Source organism: Diabrotica virgifera, chromosome 1 (assembly GCF_917563875.1).
Source record: "Diabrotica virgifera virgifera chromosome 1, PGI_DIABVI_V3a".
In the NCBI taxonomy this organism is placed as follows: Eukaryota; Metazoa; Arthropoda; class Insecta; order Coleoptera; family Chrysomelidae; genus Diabrotica; species Diabrotica virgifera.
This window is the reverse complement of record NC_065443.1, coordinates 229,560,825-229,585,273: the sequence shown is the minus strand read 5'-3', so window position 1 is coordinate 229,585,273 and position 24,449 is coordinate 229,560,825. Positions and strand designations below refer to the sequence as shown.

At 31.4% G+C, this 24,449-nt stretch overlaps 1 protein-coding gene across 1 annotated transcript in view; it reads left to right on the top strand.

The window, feature by feature from the left end:
* LOC126882692 (soluble guanylate cyclase gcy-33) overlaps positions 1–24,449 on the top strand; it is a 231,111-nt gene that overhangs the window by 169,344 nt on the left and 37,318 nt on the right. The window contains exons 5-9 of the mRNA XM_050647671.1: positions 2,516–2,641; positions 5,300–5,539; positions 7,431–7,559; positions 18,134–18,263; positions 18,317–18,439. Coding sequence (XP_050503628.1) covers positions 2,516–2,641; positions 5,300–5,539; positions 7,431–7,559; positions 18,134–18,263; positions 18,317–18,439 — 748 coding nt within the window. The remainder of the gene's footprint in view (positions 1–2,515; positions 2,642–5,299; positions 5,540–7,430; positions 7,560–18,133; positions 18,264–18,316; positions 18,440–24,449) is intronic.

The window sequence follows — 24,449 nt, the reverse complement described above, 5'->3', positions numbered from 1 at the left end:
TTTGGAATTTTTTTTGTCCTCTCTATATTAGGTCATGTTTCTGCCACGTATGTCATTATTAGCCTGATGACTGTTTTGTAAATTCTGCCTTTCACTTATTTTCCGATATTTTTATTTCTCCATATTGTTTCATTCAAACAACCTGCAGCTCTGTTTGCTCTAGTCACTTGATCATTCACGTCTATTTCGAGCTTTCCGGAGCTAGGTAGGTTTATGTACAGATAGCCCAGTCGGGATAGCATTTGACCTTGCATTAGGAGCTGCCCCAAATTTTATTTTTCTAGTCTTTAGGCAGGGTCAATATTAGTATAAATTTAAAATCTCGACTGAATTCCACCGTTGCGTTAGCCGCCATCTTGATTTTAAACGAGAACCGTTTTTGCTCAATATCTCCGCCATTTTCAATTTTTTGACAAAAAGTGTATAAACTGAAATTGTTTAAAATACGATTTTCTATAATTTCATTTATTATAATTTTTTTCGTGCGGTCGATATTTTCCGAGTTATGAGGGGAAAATAGTGACAGTTGTAGCATAATTATTTAATTATTGAATTATCTCGTTTATTATTAGTTTTACAACAAATATATATCTATACAAAAATGAAGAGAATTAAATTTTGTACAATTTTGATGCCATTCATTTTTTTTGATAAAATCAATATTTAAGGTAGTGCGTATGTGGTAAAAGTGCGAGCGTAAGACCTGATTGATTTTGTAGCAATTGTTTTTGTTCAATATCTCCGCCATTTTCAACTTTTCGACTAAAAGTGTAAGAACTGAAATTGTTGCAATTAAGATTTACTACAATTTTTCGAGAGAACCAGTGGAGGGTCTACAAGGGGGGGAAATGGAAAAATTCCCCCAAGAGGGTCCAAAATTTAAAAAAAAATTGTTGAAACATCACGATATATTAGCTGACATAAAACTTAAAATATCGACCGACAAATTCAACCAATAAAACCCGCTAGTTAATAAAATTAAGTGAACTTAATGCATATAATGTCTTTTTATGTCTTTTATATACTTAGTCTGGTTGACGTTTCATTGGAAGTTTCAAAAATTGTATAGAATATAATTCTCTTTATTTTTGTTTATGTACTATTATGTCGTAAAGTTAATAATAAATGAGACAGTTCAATAATAATGCTTCCCCTCCGCTTCCATTATTTTCCCCCCTTAACTCGGAGACTATTGATCGTATAAAAAAATTGTGCCAAAGAAATTGTAGGAAATTGCATTTCCAACAATTTTCTTTCCCACCATTTATCTCGAAAAGTTGAAAATGGCGGAGATATTAAGCAACAACAGTTCTCATTTAAAATCAATATGGCAGCTAATGCAACCGCGGAATGCAGTCGAGATTTTAAATTTACACTACTATTGATCTCTCATAAAGGATAAAATTATAAAATTTGGGGCAGCTCGGAAACAAAATTCAATTCAATAATTATGCTCCCCCACAACTTTTTACTATTTTCCCATGTAACTCGGAAAATATCGACCGCGCAAAAAAAATTATAATAAATGAAATTATAGAAAATGGCATTTTCAACAATTTCAGTTTCTACACTTTTTGTCAAAAAATTGAAAATGGCGGAGATATTGAGCAAAAACCGTTCTCGTTTAAAATCAAGATGGCGGCTAACGCAACGGTGGAATTCAGTCGAGATTTTAAATTTATACTAATATTAACCCTCCCTAAAGATTAGAAAAATAAAAAGGCCTGTTATTCGTCTAACCCGACTGGACTAAGATATCCATCACTTGTTCTATTATCTGACTATCCAGCTCTAATTTACATCTCAGTAGATTTGCTGTTATAACCATGCATTTTGTCTTTTTTGGGGAAATTAACATAGTAAACCTTTAATAGTAGAAAAAACCTGAAAAATAACAGTTGATTTTCATGATGAATATTTTGAAAAATAATAAACTGGTTGTCAATTTTTCTTCTTAAAATGCCCTCTCCTCCATGGAGGTTGGCTACTACAATTTGCAAACTCTTCTCTGTCTTCACTTGTTCTTATTAACTGTTTAAAATTTAGCCCTGTCCATTATTGGATATTTTTAGCCACAATAGTTTTTTCCTTCCTAGTCCTCTCCTTCCCTCGATCTTTGCATTCACGAATAATTGAGCATATTGATACTTATTATTATTTCTCAGTGTATGTCCTAGGTAGGATGTTTTTCTAACTTTCACTGTGTTGAATAGTTCTTATTCCTTCCCTATTTTACGTAGTTGCCAGTAGGGCTTTTCATCGATTGTCATTTGTTTCGAGCTTCTGTCATGTGTAACATAATATTAATATATCTACGTCATACGTCTTTGGTTTGTATCATTGGTATATACCAATAACGTATGACGTAGATATATTAACATTATGTGACACATGACAGAAGCTCGAAAGGAATGACTGTGAATGAAAAGCCCTATAATAAACATTTATTGATCTTTTTTGTTTTAAATAATCTTAAGTATTCTAAGTACTCTTCTCGAAATTTATTTTATTTTAGGCATACGGTGATAAGTGAGGATAGTTCAATAAAAGACGTTGTCAGTTGGTATACGTCTTTAAATGCTGCTCTGCTAGAACATCTTACACAACAAATCAAAGAAAATGACAACAGTGGAGTCTGGAGGTAATTTTTTTGGAACTGTATATTTTATATATTTATAAACTCTATATATTTCGGGTGTCCCGAAAAGATTTGTCATAAATTATACCACAGATTCTGGGGTCAAAAATAAATTGATTGAACCTCACTTATTGTATCTATGTACAATAGATAGTGCACACAAAAAAAATTACAGCCCTTTGAAGTTACAAAATGAAAATCGATCTTTTTTCATATATCGAAAACTCTTAGAGATTTTTTATGGAAAATGGACATGTCGCATTCTTATGGCATTATGGAAAAAATTAAAGTGAAATTTGTGCACCCCATAAAAAATTTATGGGGGTTTTGTTCCCTTCAACCCTCCCACCTCTGTGTACGTTCCAATTAAATTATCATTGTGGCACCATTAGTTAAACAGAATGTTTTCAAAACTTTTTTGCCACTTACTACTTTTTCGATAAGTTAGTGTTTATCGAGATATTTTGAATATTTTTCGAATCCACAACATATTTGTATATGGTTAAGTACGATTATAGACCTGTTAATAATCTGAAAATTTATTTATAATTTACATTTTTAGGTATATTTTGAAAAAGAAGCCGAATCTCGATAAAACGTGACATTTCCAAAAAAGACTAAGAGGCAAAAAAGTTTTAAAAAACACTGTGTTTAACTTATGGTACCACAATAATAGCTTAATTGGAACGTACACAAACATTTGGGGGGTTTAAATGAACACAATCCCCATAAAACTTTTATGTAAATATATTAAAAAAGAAGCAGTATCTCGATAAAAACTGGCTTATCGAAAAAATACTAGGAGGCAAAAAAAATTTTAAAACGTTTTGTTTAACTAATGGTACCACAGTATCAAAATGAGTAAATGGACTTCAAAGAATCTGCAACTTTTAAAAGGTGCTAAAATTGTTACAACAATGCGGTTAGAAACGATTTTACTTTATATCAATAAGTCTGTAAAAGACTGTGTTTAAAAAAAAAGAAGCAGTAGTTTATCCTAATTTTATGCCTACTATGGCAGATACTGGGCAAAAAATTGTAAGTAATATTAGGAATTGCTAAGTAAAACTGCATCTACGGATGTTATGTATATGCGGTGTTTTTCTCAGCATAATGTTATAGAAGATATAATTGAACAACAAAATGAGTTTTTGAATAATTTATTAAATCTACATATTTAATAAAAAACCATATGTATTAGACCGAATTAACCCTAACAAACAAAATTTAATATAAAAGCAAAATAAAATAAATATACAAGGAAATTATCTTATTACTTCTTATATTCCTCAAGATTTTTCCAAAATTGTAATCTATTTGAAGGCATTATGGTATTGAGATTTTTAGTAACGGTTTCTTTTTTATTTTTTGATACCCCACATGGAGATGTAAATGCCTGAGAGCTGGGAAGTTTTTTATTTAAAACTTTATTTTGAAGAAAGTTCATTTCAGATATACTATCGGATTTACTTGTTAACTTGTACTTTAGAGAAAATGATCCCTTGTTGGCAACAATTTATGTTATTTTCACAAAGTAAGAACGAGGCTCTGTTTTTTTAATTTTTGCTTGTGACGCGAAATCTTGCCACTAATTTTTTTTAACTTATGTACCTACAAAAAACTAGAAAAAAAAAGTGTTTAAGCTTTTTTTTTAATCTCAACTACTAACCCTACTTGGTTTTCAACGTTAAAGATTTTACGTTATTTCTTAATCAATTTTGCAGACACAAACTAAAAAAACCGCACCATACACAAGTTAAGAAGAAACTAAATAAATTGATAAATTGCGCCAATTGCGTAGCAAAAACACCGCGATTGGGTATTGCTTAGAATAAACACAGTAACTGCAGGTTCCGACAAGTATATGCGGGGTTTTACCTAAGTAATGTTGTAGTTGCGGGGTTCTTCCTTAGTTCCACGCATGTTTTTGTAGATGCTAGGTTTAGTATTTCTTTCAGAATATATATTATAGTTGGGGTTGTAAATACTCTACTTTTCTTAAATAATCATGTAATATAAACCCTCAAGATCTAATTTTCGCGCCTAACTCAACTTTCCTAATTTTTGCATATGCGGTGTTTTTCCTAAGGACGGCAGAATAATGAATTAATTGGAACGTACAAAAAAGTTTGGGGGGGTTCAAGGGAACAAAACCCCCATAAAATTTTTATGTGGTGGACAAATTTCACTATAATTTTGTTTTAAGATGTTCCTGCCATAAGAATGATACATGTCCATTTCGTGAGAAAAATCGATTTTCATTTTGTAACTTCAAAGGGCTGTAACTTTTTTTAGGAGCACATTTGTACTAAGGTAAGTTAAGTTCAATCGAACTATTTTTGACCCCAGAATGTGTGGTATAATTTATAACCAATATTTTCGGAACACCCTGTATAATTACTGATAATAATTATTGTGACCATTTTGGTGCAGTCACCATAGATTTGATCTCTAAAAATAGAACAAACAAGCTGAATATTGCTGAGAATGTCAACTCTAGGATTTCAAAAATATGTAAAAGAGTTTGTCACTTCAACCCCCATGCTTCCCAGTAAAACCTCCCTTGTAGGGGGGAAACGGTAAACATTTTGAATGTTGGAAAACGGAAAACAAACGGACTTTGTATGGTAACTTTTCTTTATTTTCCTTTTCTTCTTTCAGATACCTATTAGCATTTAAAAATCTCCTGAAAAGTATAGAAAGCACTGGAATTGCGATGGTTTACGGTGTAAACTACTTTGGACAAGGAATCTTGCAATCTCAAAACTATATAAACTATATAACTCACGACGCCATAGCCAAAGATTTGCTCAATACGTCGCTGAACTATGTATCTCAAATGAAAAGGGAATACGAGTATGTGACTATTAATATGGCTAACTATAGTCACATTAAACTTAAGTAAGTATGAAAAACCAGTCCTCAAGCTACAAATTAACAATCGTTTTAATTTTAAAAAGTTATATTTAGTCTAGGGACCATCTAGGTCAGCGATACTCAACCTGCGGCCCTCTTACGTTTTTTATGCGGCCCGAAGGCTAACTAAAAGGCCCTGTAAATGATCAAATTGTTTTGAACTCAAGTAAAATATTTGGTGGTGGCTTTTAGCATTTATTTGCGACAGAACAGAAAAACTTGGCGAACTTAATTGTCGTTTACACATTAAAAGGTAAACATAAAATTATTTTCGTAGTTGACAAATTTAATAAAGTATTTGCTTTCGTGGACAAGCTAAAGATGTACATCGAGTAAATTAATATAAAAAATCTGCATAACTTTCTGACATTGGTGAAAGCTCAACAAGATGGAATTGATGTATTTCCAAAAAACCATGCTACTTATTTCTAATTTTCTAGTTTTCTTGAGCAATGAATTTCAGGAAAGATTTAATGATTTGTGAAACATTAGGAAATGTCTTCTACTAATGGAAATTCCCTGGCACTTAGAAGTAGCCGCTACTATACAACTTGCGGCCGTTTTGATTTATTAGCGCAAAGTTGTTACATGAACTAATTAATTTTAAAAATAATACAAATCTGGAGGCAATTTTTAAAGAAAAAAGAGGCAAATCAATATGAAGAATTCTGGAAATTAGTACCGGATAACTATAAAACTCTCAAAATTTGAGTTTACTTGTTCCTCACGTTGTTCGCTTCATCATACTTGTGCGAATCCTCATATTCAGAAATGAAATATGCAAGAAAATATTTACCTATCCTGACACTGATTCGCACCTAGACGACGTTGTTATTTCGTAAGCGGGCGACTTTAAATCCTGAATCGGGTCGATTTTTATTTTTTAAATTACGATTTTTTTACATAATATATATCATACTATCGTCATCCATCTGGGCGTGATGACGTAATCGATCATTTTTGAATAAGAATAGGTCTCTCTCTCTCTCTCTCTCTCTCTCATGCATTTTTCTTACGAAAAATTAAAATTTTTTACCTTTAATAACTCAAAAAGTTTTGATTTATTTTAATAACTTTATATAACAAATTTTGCTTAGAATTTGTCCCCCTATCTAATTATGTGGTTATTCTTAATAAAATAATTTTCACCCCGAGAAGGGGTGGCATCCACCCCCAGGGTAAAAGCGCAAGTTGGCACCATGTCACCTTTGTTTCTTGAGATACCCTCTAACTACTCACCAATTTTTATGCAAATCGATGGAGGTTGAACGAAATCGGAGGTAAGAGCTCATATCCACCTTCAGTGACTCCACTATAGTTGTTTTTTCAATTTTTAAATGTTTTCCTCCATCACACAAGTTTTTTTAAATTCGGAAGAAAAATTTTATAAAAGATTTTTTCAATTATAAATGGTAGTTTTCACTCTTTGGTAGTGGATACTTTATAGATTTGGATGTAAGTTAAACATTTTAACATTTAAAATTAGTTTCCTATATTAAGTTATTTTATTGTAGCATAGCTCTAAAGATGGCTTTGTAAGCCGAAAGCGCTAAGCTGAAAATTAAATATTTTTACACACTTCAAAAATACTTTTTTTTGTTATTTATTAATATGCATACCTACATGCCATACATAACGTAACATTTCCTGTTTTTTTTTTACTCCTCACTTTTGCCGGGGCCACTTCACTTTTTACCGGAGCAATTTCAAATTTCACGATCGAACCATTTTCCTTTGATACTTGAACCTGGAAATCAAATCAAGTCTAGTGCTGAGATAGTGTATAAGTATCAATAATGATAATAGTGCATTAGAATCGTTTGACTATTTTATTTGGTTTATGTTTTCACAGTCATTGTTTTCATACCTGTTTTAGGAATGATATAATAATGAAAAATACAGTAAGGTTACCAAACTACTCCGAAGCTTTGGCATATTTCGACATGATGGCGACCTACACAGACGAACTACGGAAAATTCAAAGGTCCCTTCGAGTTCTTATACAGTAAGTAGGTACCCAAATGTTACTAAAATTAAATAAATAGTAAATACGGTAAAAATATTTCATTGGTTTTCACTTTTTCTGTACCTTTTCTGTGCATTTCCAAAACTGTGCATTTGAATGGCACAGTTTTATCATTTTTTTGGCACATTTGTAGTGTCAACAATTCTTTTTTATTTAGCTAATGCCTCGACAACTAATGGCCATTGGCATGGTAAATACGGTGAATTTTTGCAGTGAGGTACCTAGTGTCATGTGTAGTCAGGGCCGCGCCGTCCACGTGTGCAATGTGTGCGGAGCACACAGGCGCCACTAGAGTAGTTACAAAGTTTTTACACGAGCCAAATTTACCCATTTACCGAACGTGCCACAAATAACGAATCGACAAGATTTGAAAATTGTTATTTTGGCTTCACTAAGTCGGGACAGCATTACTGTATTATTTTTTGTTTTAACTTGTCAGTTTTCGGATCCCTGCATGCATAAGTAAATCTCAAATAAAATAATCAGCCGGTACCGGCGCTACGGTATAAGGCGCACTACCGCAAAACTAGCAAAGATTGGCGGCCTTCGGTTTTTTAAATTAGTATTTTGTACCACGCCAGCAAAAAAAGCTCATTTTGGCGCCCCCTAAAGAGGGGCGCCCACCTGCAGTGCATTATCCTGTTATCGCCGACCCTGCCAATAATCGTGTGACAATAATAGTGCAAGTGAAAACTATAGTGGTATGTATTTATATACTCGCGATACGTATATAGTAAGTACATCATATAAAATAAGGTAAGTTAATTAAATTACAAAAGTAGACATGATACAGGGTGTAACAAAAGCATGGTGTACGGATCTAGGGAGGAATAGGGAAAATTCCCACCAACAAAGATCAAAAAAAAATTTTTTGGTAAATTTCAATAAACATACAAATTAATTAGCTGATATTAGATATATTTAAACCACAGACAGACAAATAAAACTCAATAAACCCGCTATAGCAGAGGTCGGCAAGGCGGCGCCCGCGGGCGCCACTGCGCCCTTCAATAAATTTTAATGCGCCCTTAAACTATTTTTAATTTAGGCAAGAAATTCAAAACGTATATTTTTTATACGTTTATATTTATATAATTTTTAGGTCAAAAAATAGTTGGCGCCCGCCATGAATTTTTAATTTAGTATTTCACTCTTTACATTAAAAACGTTGCCGTCCTCTGCGCTATAGTATAGTAGGATAATTCGAAAAACTTATGCACATGTAATTTATTTAAAATTTAAACGCAAACATAACTTTTGTTGCCTGTATTAGAAAAAAATTTAAACCATAGACAAAATCAATAATCCTATGATAGTATTACTCAATTATTTTTAAATCTTTTCTTTTTTATGTAAAGTATTCGTCAGTGGGTAGGCCGTAGTTACAGTATATGAAAATGATTTACAATGGAAAAAACCTTTACCGAGCGTAACCTTTCAAAAATATACTTTTGTATTATGTTTTTGAGGGAAGTGACAGACTGACACTATGTGTTGTTTATTGACCAGGGCCTAGATATGCGGCTTTTTAAAAGAAAATCATAAAAAGTCGAAAGGTTTTATTTGAACTGTTCTTTCTATGATAAACCAAAGTTCATTTTTTATTATTGGAACCCTAAGATACCGAGAATTTGGACGTGCTTTATTACTATTCGAAATTCACAAGGAATATTAGTGTTGATTTATTTTTTCCTGTTACAAGTTGTAAGACTCCCGTTTCGTAAAGTCCTTTATATCTTGAATGTACTAATCCGGTTAGTGGTTAGTTGTTTTAAGTGAAACTCTTCATTCAATCTAATCTCAAATTTATGTCATTGCATCGCAAATTCCATTTGAAGAAATTTGCGATACATTTTTAGATAATTTTATGGTTTTAAGTTATTATTCTTGTGTAACTACAATGATATTATGCTAAAAATTATGTTGTACTGCAGATTTAAAATGCGTTTATCTCGAAAACGGTTGAGTTTAGGGAGATGAAAGAGGTATGCCTTTTTTAAGTAAAACTAATAGAGGAATAAAAATTTTAATATCAAAATTATACGGAGTGACGAATAAAAAAAATTGAACGTATTAAATGAGTGCTGAAAGGCGTATGTGGCGCCCTCTGGGTAAGACATAATTTTTGGTAGGGAATTTAGTTTTCTCGTCCCAAAAAACTCCCACATACCAAATTTCGTCTTGATATCTCATGCCTGTCAGGAAATATTCAATAATACATAAAAAAAAAGTTTAACTTTGACACCCTGTATCTCGGTTATTGTAAACTTTGTACTAAGGTAAGTTAGCTTAAATCGGCCTATTTTAACCTCAGGAACCTGAGGTTAAGCTATGGCCCATTCTTTACCAAACACCCTGTATATAGGATTTCGAAAATTATGTATCCGTTGAAGGATATTTGCATATAGGGCTTTTCATCGATTGTCATTTGTTTCGAGCTTCTGTCATATGTTGTATAATCTGTGTATAATATTAATATACACGGATTATACGACTTATGACAGAAGCTCGAAACAAATGACTGTGAATGAAAAGTCCTATTAAAGCGACTTACTGTGTTTACTTAATGTGTTTAATTAGTTGACAATTACAATAGTCTAAATAAATAACCAATCCGTGATGTGAATAATGATAATTTGAAACAAAAGTAATCTATCGTGACAGTATTTTTACAATCTTAACGGATAAAATGACAATTGTAATTCTAGGTTAGAAATTTGTCAACGACGTAAATATAAATATTTTATGTCATTGGTATATTTTGACATTGTATAGTGAAATTGTTTTCTATATTTATTTATTATTTCCTTAAAATATTTTAAATATTAATATTCTGACAACTGTCAGATTTAACTAAAATGTCATGCAGTGATTCGCGACATTCTTAAAATCTTATATGACGTAAAAATTAATGACGAACTGAAAAAAGGGTTTGTGATCAACTGTACCATATCTTTAGATTTTTATGTTGTTACTCCAAAGATTTATTTTTTTTTTATTTTAACTTTATTCTCCTGTTGCATGTGTGAGAATTTTTAATTGTTTTTGTTTGGTTATAATAAATAATTGTTCATTTTTAGTCTCATTGTTTTATTTAACGGGACAATTTTTTAAAAAATTGCGTATTTTTTGGGCAAAGGTGTAACCAGGATGATGCTAAGGGGGAGGGGGGAGTTACAACTACTGACTTGATGGTCTCTGGGGGGTATGGAATAGTAATGGTGTAGAGCTCAAAGTACATCCAAATGGGGTGGTTATAACCTCCAACCCCCCCCCCCCGGTTATACCTATTTTTTGGGCGCCATTAAATGTTTTGCACACAGGCGCTACCACCTGCTGGCGCGGCACTGTGTGTAGTATGTGTGTTGAGTAAGTGTCTTGTTACTTTGCAAAGTCGAAGTGTCAACTATTGTTTTTAACGTCATCATTTCATAACTTTTTCAAAATTTTTTAAATAAGTACGCAGTGTGTGAGGTAGTTATTATTTCCATCTAACGGGATCTTAGGGTTTAGAAAAATTAGAAACGAAATATACACATAGCTTCATTTTTCTCATGTCTTCAGTTTCGCAATTACTGAACTTTAATTTTATTTCAAGGAAGTGAAAAAATAGTAGCATTGATATACAGGGTGGGGCATTAGTATGACAAAGTCCAATTACTCGTTTATCGTAAGAGATACGAAAAAAAGTTATTTACGTAAAAGTTGGGGCACTGATAGGACCATAATTTAAAAATATTTTCAAATATACAGGGGCGTGCGTATTGACAGGGTGATACAAACTTATGTTTTTTTAAATGGAACACCCTGTAAATTTTTACATTTTTTGATTCTCCTCAATGTTTCCATTCTTAAAATATATGGTTCTGTAATATTATACGAGGTAGTTTAAAAGATAATTACGTTTTTTTGTTAATTTCGTAGCAACATTTACACCCTGTAGAATTGTAGTGATTTGACGTCAAATTTTATTTTATGTTCAAACGATTTTTAATATAGTCTACTATTGTTAAACATTAACAGTATAGTGAAATGTTAAATTTTAGTATACAGTGTTGCTCGAAACTCGGAATGAGTATTTTCTTAGTTTTTAAATGGAACGTCCTTTATTTTAATATTGAAATGAAATGAAATTTTATGGTACCTTTTTATTTCTAAAGCATTTCATATACCTAAGGGCTTTAATTTGTAAGTTATTCGTGATTCTTTAAGCCAAACATTAATTGCAAGAAAAATTACGTGAGATTTTATTAGGTGGCCGTGAAAATATTCAATCAAAAATGATAGACGACATCTAAGAAGAGAAATGTTTAAAAATATACTAGAACGGTTTCAACGGACTGGACACTTAGAATATGATAAATCTTATCGAACAAAAACTATTGTAAGTGAAGAAAACAGGAATTAAATGTAATCCTTAGTGTCATTGAGGATGTGCATATTATAGGCTATTGATTATATTCAAAATAAGATAGCTAAAAGGAACTACAACATTAACGGAGTTTTATTATTTCATATGGTCAATGGACATGTATATATGAAAAAACCGCGGAGTGCTACCATTTAAAGGGGTGCGTTTTTGAGAAATGGGTGAATTAGTCCCTGGGCACAGGTTACATTAGGGTGAGTTCTATGCACTTTTGGTACAAACATATCTACATAAAAATTGTTCCTGCTTAAATTTCCTATCTAAATATCACTTTTTAAAGTCAATCATACTTTTTTTTACAAAAATATTTTGTAAAATAATATAAATACAAAAAAAAAACCCAAAAGAAAGAAATTTTGTTTTTTGTCCTATAACTTTTGTCCACGAGGATATAGGTATAGACATTGCTTTACAGAAAAAAAATCTACATATTTCTTCTTTAAAATGTTGTTCAGTAGAGGTAATTAGGATTTATAGTTTTCGAAATATGATTTTTCAAAGTTCGCCACTCACAGCAATTTTGGGCAATTTTCCTAGTTATTTCGCAAATATTTTTCTGTAACTTTTTTCTACGTAACTTTAGGTATAGGCAATGGTACATGTAATAGGAATAGAAATCAATTACCTTTAAAATGGTCTACTATATAACGTTGTACGACTTTTTTTAAAGAGATTATGGTTTTTCAAGGTTTTATACTTTTAACGATTTTTTATAATATAATACAAAAATAAAATAATATTATTATATAATATATTATATATTATATATTATATATTATATATTATATATTATATATTATATATTATATATTATATATTATATATTATATATTATATATTATATATTATATATTATATATTATATATTATATATTATATATTATATACTATATATTATATATTATATATTATATATTATATTATTATATATTATATATTATATATTATATATTATATATTATATATTATATAATACCTAATATAAAAAAATATTATTTTTTACATTTTTTACGATTATTTTTGAAATTTCTCATAACTTTTTTCTTGTACATGAATATACTATATATTGCTCAATAAAGAGGGCTTACTTTCTGTTCTTTAAAATAATATATCATCTATATTTAAATAATGTAATGGAAACCGAGTGATTCTTTGATATTTTTTTACCTGTATTATTTCAAATTATTTCTTTTACAAAAATTACATAAACATTAGTCTTAGAAAACATTACTTTAGTTAAAATTATTTAAACGTTGACATTTAAAAAATTTTCAAATTCAAAGTCCATCTCTTCGTTAGCATTAGCTTCAATATCTTCCTCTGACACCTCAGTTATCTTAGAGTTCCCACAATGAGTACCCATGCACATGCACCCTTTGTAGAATATTAAACAACTAATTCCTATCTTCCTATAACCGCAGTTTGTTGTACATCCTTTGGTACATTTACATGCTATTTTTGTCAAGCAAAGCTTGTGGTGCAGGAGCTTTAATAGTAAATATTGGAATTAATCCATATTTGAAGTTTGTCCGGCCGAGTCAAGTGGATCCAAAGTATTATCTATAAAAAATAAGATTCAATCATAACACACACTCACATAAAAAAGTTATAATGAGGAATTTAAAAAATAATCCTAAAATCAAAAAACGTTGCAAGTACTTATTACATTTTGAAAAAGCGTATCTTATTCAAAAATAATCCTAAAATTCTTTATAATACACCATTTTAAAGTAAACAGAATAAGCTTTCTTTTTTATTATATAATATATACCTAAATGTAAAAAAAAAAGTTATGATGGGAAATTTAAAAAATAATTGTAAAAAATATAAAAACTCGCTAAAAGTATAAAGTCTTGAAAAAGATAACCTCTTTAAAAGAAGTCGTACAACATTATACAGATGAACACTTTAAAGGTAATTGATTTCTATTCCTCTTACATGTACCATTGCATATGCCAAAAGTTACGTAGAAAAAAGTTACAGAACAATAATTGCGAAATAACAAGGAAAATTGACCAAAATTGCTGTGAGTGGCGAATTTTGAAAAATCATATTTCGAAAACTGTAAATCCTAATGACCTCTACCAAACATCATTTTAAAGAACAAATATGTAAGTTCTTTTTCTGTGAAGCAATGTCTATACCTATATCCCCGTGGACAAAAGTTATGGGACAAAAAACAAAATTTCTTTCTTTTGGGTTTCTTTGTGCTTTTTATTTTGAATATATTTTTGTAAAAAAAAGTATCTTTGACTTTAAAAAGTTATATTTAGATAGGAAATTTAACCAGGAACAATTTTCCTGTAGACGTGTTTGTACCAAAAGTACATAGAACTCACCCTAATTCGTCCTGTGCCTAGGGACTAATTCACCCATTTCTCAAAAACGCACCCCCTTAAATGGTAGCACTCCGCGGTTTTTTCATATATAGAGATTCATTGACCATATGAAATAATAAAAACCCGTTAACGTTGTAGTTCCTTTCTATAGTACATAATCAATAGCCTATTATTACAGCCGTTCTTACAATCTAAGTATCTAGTCTGTTGAAACCGTTTTAGTATACTTTCAAAAGTTTCTCTTTTTGATTGTTGTCTATCAGGGAATTGCTGATGATAAATTTTTATTGCAAGTAGCTCATTTTTGTTATACTCTCCTAGCACACAGCCATTTTAATCAGTTCCTCATTAGAAAAATTAATATTAGTAATGGTAACAAATCAACTGGAACTATATAAATAGTCTAATGTCAAATGTTTAAGCAAATTTTGTGTCATAGCCAACTAGGGAGAATGTTGTAAGTTTGATTAATATTTTAAGCACCAACAACCTTAACTACGAATGTATTTAGATATCTCATCCAATATTAATAAATTAAGGATCAGGCTAGATTATTATGTATATTTTCGAAACATTATTTTTGATTGGATATTTTCACGGCCACCTAATAAAAGGGCCTAGCCGGGTAAGATGGTGAAAAGTGCCCCCAACCCAATCTAAATTCCATATAGGCCACTTTTTAGCACATATAGAGGAACTCAGTTTCTGAAATTTTTAGCCCCCTAGGTGGTCACGTGACCCCCCTAGAGCCTAATTAGGCTTTTTATGTTTTTATTTTTTATCTCAGCCGCATTAAGAGCTAGCCAAAAACTTTATTTAAAAAAGTTGTAAGTTTTAAAAAGATCTATATGAAAGATTTTTTTTTATTTTTTTGGCGGGAAATTCGAATTTTTAGAACAATTTTAAACTTTTAAATAAATCTGAAAAAAAAACTAAGACACTCGTTTTTACGAAAATTAATTATAATGTGTATTTTTGCACAATCTTTCACCCTGAATTTTTTCAGATTTTTAAAATTGGTGAAACGTACCTTTAAAAATAAAAAACCGCATTTTTTCGGTTTTTTTTCGTTTTTTTGATACAATTTTATACATATTTTTCAAAAAATTTAACACCGTCACTAGGATAGGTAAAAAACTGAAAAATAATTGGGATTTGCTTCATAAAAATTTTTTGTAACGCCATCCATTTTCAAGATACAGGGCGTTGAAGAAAACAAAATTTTACATATTTTTTACGATTTTGCCGAAACTACTGGCAACATTGTAATAAAACTTGGCGGATTTTAAGAGGTAGTTATTGTGCATGTTTTGACATACAACTAAGGATTTAATATTCATCATTGGCGCGCATAGGGGTAATGGTCTGAACTTTTCAAAGAAAAAAAGATAGTACGCCACTGACATATTTCAAATTAACAATCATTTTTGAATTCCTCGTTCAATTTGCAATAAAAAATCTATCTTCTCATTTTTTCATACGACGCGCTGTTTTGCTGCAAAAAATAAAACATCTTAACGCTTCCAAAGTATTCGAATTAATTTTGATAATTGATGTACGAGTTTATTATGATGTAGATGTAGAAACTACTAGAAGTTCGAATACTTTGTAAGGGTTAAGATCTTTTATTTTTTGAATAAAAATGGCGCGTCGTATGAAAAAATAAGAAGATACATTTTTTGTCACAAATTGAACGAGAAATTAAAAAACGATTGTTAATTTGAAATATGTCAGTGGCGTACTATCTTTATTCTTTAAAAAGTTCAGACCATTACCCCTATGCGAGCCAATGATGAATATCAAATCATTAATTGTATGTCAAAATATGCACAATAACCAGCTCTTAAATCCAGCCAAGTTTTATTACAATGTTGCCAGTAGTTTCAGCAAAATCGTAAAAAATGTGTAAAATTTTGTTTTCTTCAACGCCCTGTATTTTGAAAATGGATGGCTTTACAAAAAATTTTTATTAAGCAAACCCCAATTATTTTTCAGTTTTTTACCTATTCTAGTAACAGTGTTACCTTTTTTGAAAAATATGTATAAAATTGTTTCAAAATACGAAAAAAGAACTGAAAAAATGCGGTTTTTTATTTTTAAAGGTACGTTTCACCAATTTTAAAAGTCTGAAAAAATTCAGGGTGAAATATTGTGCAAAAATACACATTATAATTAATTTTCGTAAAAACGAGTGTCTTAGTTTTTTTTTCAGAGTCATTTAAAAGTTTAAAATTGTTCTAAAAATTCGAATTTCCCGCCAAAAAATTTAAAAAAAATTTTTCTTATAGATCTTTTTGGAACTTACAACTTTTTTTAATAAAGTTTTTGGCTAGCTCTTGATGCGCCTGAGATAAAAAATAAAAACATAAAAAGCCTAATTAGGCTCTAGGGGCGTCACGTGACCACCTAGGGGGCTAAAAATTTCAGAAAGTGAGTTCCTCTATATGTGCTAAAAATTGGCCTATATGGAATTTAAATCGAGCTGGGGGCACTTTTCACCATCTTACCCGGCTAGGCCCTTTCACGTAATTTTTGTAGCAATTAATGTTTGGCTTAAAGAATCACGAATAACTTACAAGTTAAAGCACTTAGATATAGGTAATGCTTAAGAAATAAAAAAGTACCATAAAATATCATTTCATTACAATACTAAAATACAGGGTGTTCCATTTAAGAAAACTCAGAAAATTCTCATTCTGAATTTCAACCCACCCTGTATACTAAAATTAAACATTTCGTTACACTGTTAATGATTAACAGTAGTAGAATATATTAAAAATCGTTTGAATATAAATAGAAAATTTGATGTCAAATCACTGCAATTCTACAGGGTGCAGATTTTGCTACGAAATTAACAAAAAAACGTAATTAACTTTTAAACTACCTCGTATAATATTACAAAACCATATATTTTAAGAAAGGAAACATTGAGGAGAATCCAAAAATATAAAAATATACAGGGTGTTCCATTTAAAAAAAGAAACAAGTTTGTGTCACCCTGTCAATACGCACGCCCCTGTATATTTGAAAATATTTTTAAATTATGGTACTATGTGTGCCCCAACTTTGATCTAAATAACTTTTTATCGTATCTCTTACGACAAACGATTAATTGGACTTTGTCACACTCATGCCCCACCCTGTAGTAGGTATATCAAAGTGTGTACATAAAGTATTATTTATTTCCTTAGCTAAGCGCTTTCGACAAAATTGTCATCATCGGAGCTAATGCTACAATTAAAAAGGAACCTTATAAAAAAGGATGTCAAAGTACAAAAAAGATTTTTTAACTTACGTCTAAAAATTGTCACTACTTCTTAAGGTCATGTACGTGGGCCTGACCTTAAGTAGTTCTAAATGATCTTAAGTATTGGTACTTCTTCTAGTGACGCAAGTTAAAAAATCTTTTTTGTACTTGGACATCCTTTTCTTATTCTTTTTAATTGTAGCATTAGCTCCGATGATGACAATTTTGTCGAAAGCGCAAGCGAAGGAAACAAATACTTTTTACACATTTTGACATACTATTTTTTACATCCTTGATTCATTCAAGTGTGTACAAAATTTTATCAGTCTTTCAACTAAATTGTAATAATTGTCATTACATCGGTCTCTTTATAAAATTCATTCTACTACTGGAAATAGGTTGCGTTTAATTAGTACTGAAAAAAGGTTTATATTTTGAACACGAACTTTACTGAAATATTAATAAACACTACTCTACAGTTTATAATGTATTTAATTTAATTGATAGATTTGTATTTTATCTTGGTTAAATTTTTAAGGGACTATGTAGACGAAAATCTCCAAAATTCTGCAAATACAGAGGCAATGGGAATAGCCATATTAGTACTAGTACTATCTGTTTCGCCGGTAATCATCTGGCTCGTACGAAACGCGGTAGCTACTATACAGGTTAGTAATAATATGGCTTCATGTTAAAATTGTGTAGCTAACCGTTTGCTCAGTTATATGCTGCCAATTTAGCCAAAAAGGCCAAGGAATTGAAGAGAGAGAAAAAGAAAAGCGATTTGTTGCTTTTCCAGATGCTGCCACCGATCGTGGCAACTCAACTGAAACAAACCAGACAGGTACGTATTTTAAAAACAGGTGACGTTTTCGTTAAAAACGAAAATAGGTGAAATTTGCTAATAATTTTAGGCACCATAAAAGCCTATAAATGAAATAGTAGAACCTAAAATAAAACGTTTGAGCGCTATGCCGTCACTTTTCAGTGGCACATGTGTTGACAGTGGCGCATCAAATTTTCCACTTTTAGACCAGATAAATAAATTATTTTTAAATTGACGGCATTAAGACGTAAGGAAGATACATATTATAAAAATAAAACATACAAACTATATGCCGTACAAAAGTATTGGTCCTGCAACGTAAAAATATTTTCATTTTCTACATATTTTCACTGGCGGAAAAAATTATAGAAAACTGTACGTCATGCATGATTTTAAGTAAATATATTTATTTCAAAGTTATATTTGACTATGCCGTACAAATTAATTGGCCCAAGTGCATTTTGATCCTTGCGCAAGCCTTACTTGTTACGTAGAATAAGATAATTTATTTCACGCACCCTAAAACCAAAACATTTAGAAAATTATTATGTCGTACATTTTTAATGGCACATGACGTCACAGTAATTTAGTTTAATTGGTTTGTTGGAGATTAAAACATGTAATAAAAAACTAGGTGTTCAATAAGGATTATATCTTTTTGTGATATGAATTTGAAATTGTATGTATTGATAATTTTTGTTCAGGGGAACCTCTAGCCACCAATCTGCGAATTCTGTGCACTTGTGTAAACCTGTTTCACATTTAAATTGTGAAAATACATAGTACATATTATATTCAGGAATTGGAATCAATTATGCTATTAAAGAACACTAATGACAATGACTAAAATTTTGTCAAATTATAATCAAAATATCGGAAAAATTCAAACAGAAGCATGCTTCTCTCGATAAACTCTATAAATGTTTCTTGATTTAAAGGCAATATGATTTTCATAGGCAACATAACTTTCTTCATGATCTGATATGAATGCCGTACAGATATTAAAGTAAAATTGAGACTGAATCATTTAAATGTATTTTATTGCTGTCGATATATAATGCTCCATTAAAAATAAACGGCGTTATATTTTTTTATCGTCATTTGATATTGTTAGCGTTATAAACTGTGTGCCGTACAGGAATGTATGATTTCATAAGGTGATGAAAATTACTTGAAAAATCCTACTGATTTTGGAAAACCCTAAAGTTAAAAATGTACGGCATGAATATTTTTGTGATCATTAGTCATAGAATATTTTTAAAATGTGTGGAAATATGATACTAAATAGTACTATATAGTAGCTGGGAAATTAATTTTCCAAATAGTAAATTTAAAAAAATAAATAATTTTTTTTCACCATCAATTTTTCTTGTGTCCCACTTTTTGTACCGCATTTTCACATAGAGTTTATAAACTGTAATAACTATCTTCTAAAATTTATGCCGTTCAGGAAATAATAATTTTTCACTAAAAAAATGGCGTTTAATATAGAACACTCAAAATTATGAAATAATTATTTTTCTCGCCAAATAATTTGTACGGCACTTATGTATTTCATCTTTTAGATTATAAGTAATACCCTGAAATTGGTGCCGTACTTTTCTAAATAATTTTTTGCAGCAGGGGTTGAAATGAGAATATTTACAAAAGGGTTGAAACCGTTTGAGCCAGTGCATTCGTACGGCACAGTAAAATATAACTTTGAAATAGTTATATTTACTTAAAATTATGCATGCCGTACAGTTTTCTATAATTTTTTCGTCAGTGAAAATATGGAGAAAATGAAATTTTTTTTACGTTGCAGAACCATTATTTTTGTATGGCATATAGTTTGAATGTCTTATTTTTGTAATATCTTCCTTATGTCTTAATGCCGTCAATTTACAAATAATTTATTTATCTGGTCCAAAAGTGGAAAATTTGATGCGCCACTGTCAACACATGTGCCACTGAAAAGTGACGGCATAGCGCTCAAACGTTTTCTTTTAGGTTCTACTATTTCGTTTATAGGCTTTTATGGTGCCTAAAATGATTAGCAATTTTTTCCTATGCGGCTCTTAGTCTATATGTAGATGACTAGATCTTTGTCATAACAAGACAAAGATCTAGCCATAACAAATACTTGGTATAGATTACGTGATCAAAGGGATCAAATAGATTACGTGACAATTAACATCGTGAGTCGTATCAATATAAGTAGCAATATACGCATAATAATTCTTAGATATTACGTCTTTAATGTCTTCTACTGAGTAGAAAGCGAAAGCTTGAGTATTACAGAAGATTCCATAAAACGGTTAGAGGCGTTTGGAATGTGGTGCTACCGACGTATGTTAAGGGTCTCATATTATATACACCACAAAACTAAAATAACTATTCTCCAAAGGCTAAAAAAATACAAAGAAATTATTAACGCCGAAAGAACAGAAAATTGGCTTACTTCGGCCACATTATGCGTAATAATAAATACCGACTTAGGACCAAAGAAAACCTATAATTATTGTGAAGCTCTTTAACGACATCTACGATACGGCCCAGATTCCAAAAGATTGGCAAAAGATAATGAGCCACTTTTTAAAATTTTCTTGAGAATACTACACACTAGATTATTTAAGAAATGTGAAGGGGTCAGTCGCTGGAGTCAGTTTAGTTTCAAAAATGGAATTGGCACGAGAGATCGATCTTTAGTATGCAAACATTAATACAGAATTGCTTAGGTCAAAGAAGGGATGTTTTGATTTGTTTCATCGATTATTAAAAAGCATTCGATAATATAAGACACGAACTGATGATAAAATACTTACAAGAGTTGGGATTGGATGCCAAAGATGTAAGAATTATCGTCAACCTGTATTGGAACCAAATGGCAACAGTACATCTTTAAAATGTCAACTAAATAGAAGATTTCATTTCTCAATTCAAAAAGGAGTAAGGCAAGGTTGTAGACTGTCTCCAATGTTGTTCAATTTAAACGTCGAAAAAGCCTTCGAAGAAGCAGCAGTAGACTCTAATAAGGGTATTACAGATATCATCATCATCATCAGCCTCTCTCAATTCACTGCTGGACATAGGCCACCCCTGTTTGTCTCCAAAGTGTTCTATCTTGTGCTGGCTGTACAATAAATATATTATACACGGCTCACTAAAATAATTAGTTACGCCCCTGTACTACTGATTACTTAAAATTCAAGTAGTATTTATGTAGACCTTTCTGGAAACTCCAGGTTATTGTTGAGACTCGCATTTCAACCCCTCGCCGGAGCAGATCGTAAATAGCTTCCAAACTAAAATCATCTCTCATAATCGTTCTCCCGCTATTCGTTGAAAAAGGCCGCATACCGGTCTTTCTTGCTATTCGTTTTAATACCGCTTAGATAACTCAATTTGCTCAGTATTATCGACGATGATTTATTTAGCGTATTAGTGAGTGCCTTACAAATGAACCAAATGGATTATGGAATTCAATCAGAGCTCTGATGTGACGTCATCAAGGAATAAAACTGTGAGTACTCAACATATATGTGAACATAACTTATTAGTCGTGATACTGTATGCATGTTGAACCATATACCTCTCGTAGCAAATATTCTTTGTGCCATTTATGCAGATAATACTTTAAATTACATTTGAAAAATCGTTATCTACTCTTAACCAGCTTACCTATGGAAATATACTCTATAACCGTACAATAAGTACAGGTTATCATTGTTGAGAATACTTTACGTATTGCCTAAACATTTCTGATCCATCGAGCCGTATCATATTAATTATTTATTAATTAAATCCTCAAGGTCCTTCGTATTTGCATATTTTGATAATCTCTATTCTGAGAATAACGGTTTTTCATTTATAGTGTCTTTCTGTTGCATTTGGAAATTTCCAAGCCACGCCGCCCCGGCACAAAAATAAAATATTCCTCTCTTTCTGCACTCAAATTCTCAGTATTTAACCCAGCACGTCTCTACAATAGCTGGTAGGTTGTTAAGCCCGGTCTACACGTGCAATTTCAGAAACTACTTGCTTTGTTCAAATAAAGGAGTCGTTTTGTTTGTATGAAAAAATATTTGCAGGGCACATTACTTTATTTTATTTTCGTAAATATATTTTTCTGTTTATAGTATACAAAAAGTGTACTCATTTCTTGGCTGATAGTACGGGTGTTATAATTTTAACATTGTTTGTTCAACCTTTTGATTTAAATTAAATTTATAATTTTGAATCCGATTAAGCCTGGTTCACAGGTTACAAAAATTATTAAAAATAATTTTGTTTTCTTGCATAAATTGTAAGTTTTTGCTACATTTAGCTTCGCTTAAGCTCATTTTACACTTCTAGAAAACTATAGAAAATAAATAATTGTTTTTTCCTTCAATTTAATTAATTTAAATACTTGTTAAGGGTGTCTCACACTTGCTGAAAAATAGCCATTTTGGAAAATTGCATATGTTTTGAAATTTTATAGTTTTGCATTTCATATACTAATCTGCACTCATACAGGGTGATACTATTAAGCCAATCTCACACTATTAAACGTGTAATATATAATATATTGTACATATTCTCTCATTTTCGCATCGATTTATAGGTTTAGACATTTGCAAATAATCTATCTAATCTCCCATTCTCGCAACATGGCTGACCGATCAAAATATAACCGACAGAGGCTCACCGCAAAACTTGATATAACCAAGTTGTGTGATTCGGTTCCCCCAACTCTTAATTCTCTAAACAAATATAAAATTCGTGAAATAATTTCACAACTCAAACATTCTTACGGACTTTTCCGCGATGCTCAAAATGTGCTGGAGACGATCCCCGAGGAACCTACCCCCTCTACTGATTCCTCTGTGGTTTTTGATAAATATTTGGATACAATTTCTCTATTGGAAGAAAGATTAGAGGTCATTGAAAGTTCTAATGTGACTTCTACCCCCTCCCTCCAATTTGACCCTAATTCTTCTCTAACCTCACAGTCTATGGCTAGGCAACGAACAGTAAACCTCCCTCGTATTCAGTTAAAACCATTTAGTGGCTTAGTTACTGAATACAATTCATTCATTGAGACCTTTGATACAATAATAGGATCTGATACTACATTAAGTGATCTGGAAAAACTCATTTACCTCAAAAGTTTTCTAACTTCCGAGCCTTTGACGCTTCTCGAGCATATCCCACTCACAGGTGACAATTACAAAATAGCCCGGGATAACCTGACACAAAGGTACGCCAACTCTAAATCGCTTATCAAAACTCTCATCTCTCAAATTCTTGATGCGCCTCCTATTTCTGGAAACGCAAATCACTCACAATTAAGAAATTTTCATACGGTCATGTCAAATAATTTCAAGGCCCTATTGAACTTGAATAGGCCCCCTTCAGATCTCTTGCATTTACTTCTCATACATATTGCTACTCAGAAGCTCGACGCACCTACCATTAGGGCTCTTGAGTTCCAATCCGGTGGTAGCCAAGCTACCTCTGATTTTGTCCATTTACTAGGGGAAATCGAGACACGCGTTGTTCATCTTGAGAATATTCAATCTCAATCGAAACCAAAATCGACTACTACTTCCAGACACTCTTTACACCTAGCCTCAGACACTTCTACCAGTAACCTTTCGCCTCGCTTAGGTCCTAAGAAATGTTCCTATTGCAACGACTCTCACTCGATCTACTCTTGTCCTCAGTTCAAGCAGTTGAATTCTAAAGAACGTTTTAGTTTTGTCAAACAAAATAAATTTTGTATTGATTGTCTTGGGTCTCACATGCTCGATCAGTGTAAATCCAAATTCTCTTGCATAGTTTGTAAATCTCGTCATCACACGTTACTCCATTTCGACAAAACGGGTCATAGTAACCCTTCCGCGGCTGTTGGCCAACACAACTCAAATAATCATAATAAAACCGCTATCTCAAATAACTCCCATATACAGGGTAATTCACAACAGGGGCCCTCACATGTTAGAGCTCCTGAAACAGAAGTTAATCTTCAAAATTCGACTCCACATTCAATGGCTCTATCTGCAGC